This window comes from Gossypium arboreum, chromosome 4 (genome assembly GCF_025698485.1).
Source record: "Gossypium arboreum isolate Shixiya-1 chromosome 4, ASM2569848v2, whole genome shotgun sequence".
NCBI lineage: Eukaryota > Viridiplantae > Streptophyta > Magnoliopsida > Malvales > Malvaceae > Gossypium > Gossypium arboreum.
In genome coordinates this window covers 104,229,253-104,233,888 of record NC_069073.1, presented here as the reverse complement: position 1 = coordinate 104,233,888, position 4,636 = coordinate 104,229,253, and the positions used below count along the sequence as shown (strand labels likewise).

Here is a 4,636-nt window from a genome sequence, read left to right as displayed (position 1 = left end):
TTAGCTGGATCAGTGAACAACGATATATACCATTTCTATTAATGGTCTTATTTCTTTTCAAAACCCTTTATCTCTTGATATGCTTGAGTATAAGGGAAACTCAAGTGTTCATCATAGGCTTCTTTGTAAATAAAGCCTTTTCCTTATTCCTAGTGCCTAAATCAAACAAAAATAAGATATAAAAGTCAAAAAAAACTAATTAATTACCCCTCATTTGGATGATTAAGTCTTGGGTAGAAGCTGGTAAAGAAAAATACAAGTTCTAAGTTAGTTGGTCCCTTGCTTGCAAGTTAAACAAAGCATCTAATGTAAGTTTCCTAAACAATATCATGAGATGGGGTTTGGATTAACACATCAAACGTCCCACTGGTCCCCATTGTATAGCAACCCACGTGCATAGATACATCAAAGTTCGTATATCAACTATCATAAAAGAACCCCCTTCCCCCCAAGTAGAATAATTTAAAACAAAAACGAAAAGTTAGTGCCAATTATACAAAGATATATTGAATTGTTTTCATGAATATAGTCATTTGAGTAAGTAGTTGGTGATGGTTCTCAATCAAAGCTAACACTTGGGGCGAAGGATCCTATGCACAAAAAACTAGGATGTTTTAATTATGCTTTAAGTTTTAAGGAATTATTCTTTACTATTTCAATTTTAATTTAATTAACACAATTGAAATTTTAGTAATTAAGAGAATGTAAATTTAAATATGCTTATATAGTTTTGAAAGGTTATAGATAGATGTAGGCATTATAATTTTATGTTTACATTTTAAAATGTCATTTGAGATCAAATAAGTAAAAAGATTAAATAAAAAAGTTATAAGAATATAGGGACTAAGAGTAGAAATAGACCAACTAGAAACTCTCTCTTTTATAAATCCATCTGTTGGCTAAAATAGTTTCTCCTGTTTCTTTTTTGTTTTTCTTTACTTTCACTAAAAGTGGAGAAAAACCCTGAAACAAAATGTAAAATAATAGGAATTCAAGGAAAACAAAAAAGACTATGATTTGATGATTATATTCCATTCTTTGTTGGATTCCCTTCTCTCAATCAATATTGTACCTTGTTCAGTTTGATCTTAATGTACGCAGAATTCAGCCAGATTTCCCTTCTCACCATGTCCAATTCAGAGCTGATCCTTGTTAATAAAGACGATGATCAGAAAAGGATCGTGAAACGACCGCCCTTGGAGTTTCAAGACGAGTGCTGCTGTGAAGCTACAGCCATTTATAATTATCCTTCAAATGATATTCCCGGTAATGATGATCGAGAACCAGCAGTAGTGCAAGATGATGAAGAGAAAAAGAGAATCGAAAAGGACAAGAAGAAACTTATATGTTCAGGAGAATTAAAGGCAAGGGTTGATGATGATGATGATGATGGGTTCAAGACCCCGACGTCTATGGACCATAAAATCCCAGAGAAGAAACAATGCCCACCTGCACCAAGAAAGCCAAAGGCGAATAAAAGAAAAGCATCGCCCAGTGCAAGCATATGCAGGGTTTCAGAAGAGGTTGAGTCCTGGTTTGCTGCCTCACTTGTTGATGATTTGCACCGTAAGATGAAGAAAGCTCGAACGCAAGAGAATGGATCATGTTAATTTGTTTGTAGCATCTTATCATGTATACATATCAGTTTATCTATATTCGGTAAGAAATAATTTTATGTAAAATGAGAACCATATGGTATAATAATATTCCTATAAAAATGGGGAGTGCATGCAGCATGGTATCGCTTGAAATTAAATTGTTAAGTATACCAGTTTCTTCAACTGTTTACATTGATGTTTTTCGATAATTTGTAGGTTTGAATTCCGACATTTAATTTTTATTATCAATCTATACATTAAAGCTCTAATTGTTCTTTAGCTTGTTTATTTCTTAAATAGAAAAAACTGAAAGATTGATAGGTAGGAGTTGTTTTGGGATCCAACTTCAAATTTAACAACAAAAATGTTATGTTGCTGTGACGTATGGAAAAATATTAAAAAATATACAAGAGTTGCAGCTTTAATAATTAGGAATCGCAGCTATTTTTGAGCTCAAGGTATTATGCTCCTTTATTGAAGAGGTTCCTAGATCAGAACTTGAATATTCGGGTCTGAGTACATGTATGTTTTCATCCACATGTGACATGTGCATTATCATTTTAAGGGAAAAAAGCTTTATTTCGTTTTAAACTGAAAAGGAATAAAATATAATTTATAAAATTCAATCATGCCCATTTGATTAGAGATACAATCCTATTCAATTTGTCCAAAATCGAATTGAGAATGAAACCCAAGTCTAATTTGGGCTATGGGTTTTTTTTAAAAGGATAGTGGTTTGTAATAGGCCTTTGTAGTAAAGAAATAGAACGCAGCCCACCAGATTGTTGTCAATTCTCAAAGAAAAACACACAAGTGATCAATCTATATTAGGGTATACGGGTATGTGGAAGTTATTAAGTCATTGAATAAATGTTCGCAAGGATTGCCTTTAATAACGGGTCAATATGAATTTGTTCACTTCACCTAAATTGATATTTTATGTTTTTTTTTTAAATTGGTACCCGAGCTTTTTTTTCGTCAATTGAATTAATATATTTTTCTAACGTCATTAAATTTTAGATAGGTGACAGTATAATATTGTGACACATGACATGATGGCATCATAATGATGTCATAATTTACTAAATATAATAAAAATCAATAAAAAATTGTTTTTAAAAGCTATATCCATTTTCTTCCATTTTTTTTCCATTTTCCTTTTCCCGATTATCTTTTTCTTCTTCCCAATTTCCCTTTTCTTGTATTTTTTCCTTCTTCCTTTTATGAACCTTAGCTATCGCCATCTACAACTGTCGAAGCTCTGATCGGGCACCATCAAAACACTCATTTCCACCACCTATCTTTAAATCATCGGTTAGTTTTCCAAGAATCAAACCAAAATTTGATGAAACAAAAGCCAAAGCTTCAATCTCTTTTTTACATTGTCAAATCACCATCAGTCTCCGTTATGTGGTATGTCGTGTTGTGGTTCAACTTACCATCGTTGGGGTCACCGACCGGAGATCTGGAGTTCTGAACTCGAACTCGAACGAATAAGTCCTTTAACTTTCCTTCCTATTTTTGCTTCCCTCTTCTTCTTTTTTAACTGATTTTGGGTTATTTGGTTTTGGTTATTGTTTTTGGTTATTTGGCTTTGCTGGGTTTGGAAGCTCTCAAAGCATCAAAGATGTTATCAAAGCCATTAAGAAAATGCCCAAGAATTGAAACCCGAAATTTTTCTCAAGTCCAACAGTCAACTCGAATCCGATTCGAATAACTCATTGCCTCGACCTCGCTGGAGTAGTTTTACTTCTACTACCATTACACATCTTGTTCGAAACCCTGACCCTTTTGAGTTGCCAGAAAGTCATCCTTCAAGGAATGTGATTGAGATTATTTTTTATACGAGTTAAAGTCCCAAGGCCTTTATGGGCCTTTATGGGTTTAATTGAGATGATTTTTAAAGTTCAAAACGAGTCGAGGACGGTGACTTAGTTTGATAAGTACCAAGAGACGGTCAAAGCTTGGTCTGGGTCAAATGGTTTGGTTTTCGGCGACGAGGAAAACACAAGGTGTTTGGCAGATGGGAATAAAGTAATGGGGTTTCATTGTTTGTGTCAAACTCTGGGGAACTATTCAATGAACGAAGTGTGGTTGTTTTCTAGTGAGAAAGGAGTGCTAGTAGTGGGAAAGTGAGGGAAGCGATGTTGGTTTGCAAAGACATTTTTAACATATTTTTTAATTATGACTTTATCATGCCATGTGTCACAATCCTATCCTGCCACCTATCTTAAATTTAACGGTATTACAAAAAAAGTACAGATTTAGTTGACAAAAAAAATTTTGGGTACCAATCTAGGACAAAATATATATATATAAAGTATCAATATAGGAGAACTAGACAAGTTCAAGTACCAATTTTACATTTTACCCTTATATAATCAATTGATTGCTTCACGTAGTTGTTTGGGATTAATGTTTTGCTATTATCACTAACTAAGCCACATATTTTTCTTGATCACAACTGTTCAGGGTTAATGTTGCATCTTGTTTCTTTCATTTTTCTTTATTTAAATAATTTTTGTTTGTTGATTATTGCATGATAATTTTCTTAATTGATAAAAACCATGATTATTTCAATATTAGAAACATGTATTCATTTTTTCATCCATGAATTCACAAGCTATAGTTTTCTCTAAACAATTCAGTGATTTAACCAATGACTAACTATGATTTTATATTAGTTATTTTAAAGTGCTAATTCTAAGTTTTAATAAGAAAGAGAGGATGGATTGTTGTTTCATCATATTTCAAGACATACTATTTCTTTTTATAAAGAAAACAATAAAACATGTCAATTCAAAGTGTATGAATATGAAGTCCCATAGTTTTAAGGATGTTCAATTTCACATACTTAAATTTGGGTTCAATTCAGGTTACACAAGATAGATACAAGACGAAAAAAGCTTGGTGATAAGGACAATGACATCTCCAATTCTAAATACGAAGTTGGTGAAATGAGAGCTATTACATTAATATTGGAAGAGAAACAACAATTGATTTGGAGAATTTGCCAATACTTGAAAGTATTCAACACG

The 4,636-nt window shown here is 32.6% G+C and overlaps 1 protein-coding gene across 1 annotated transcript; it reads left to right on the top strand.

The window, feature by feature from the left end:
• Nucleotides 1-803: 803 nt before the first annotated feature.
• On the top strand, nucleotides 804-1,756 carry LOC108459674 (uncharacterized). Its single transcript, XM_017759073.2, has one exon. The coding sequence runs from the start codon at nucleotides 1,092-1,094 to the stop codon at nucleotides 1,608-1,610; it is 519 nt and encodes a 172-aa protein (XP_017614562.1). The 5' UTR covers nucleotides 804-1,091; the 3' UTR covers nucleotides 1,611-1,756.
• Nucleotides 1,757-4,636: the final 2,880 nt, after the last annotated feature.

Excerpts from the sequence above, each read along its gene's own strand:
- LOC108459674 (XM_017759073.2), top strand. The coding sequence starts at position 1,092 with ATGTACGCAGAATTCAGCCAGATTTCCCTTCTCACCATGTCCAATTCA.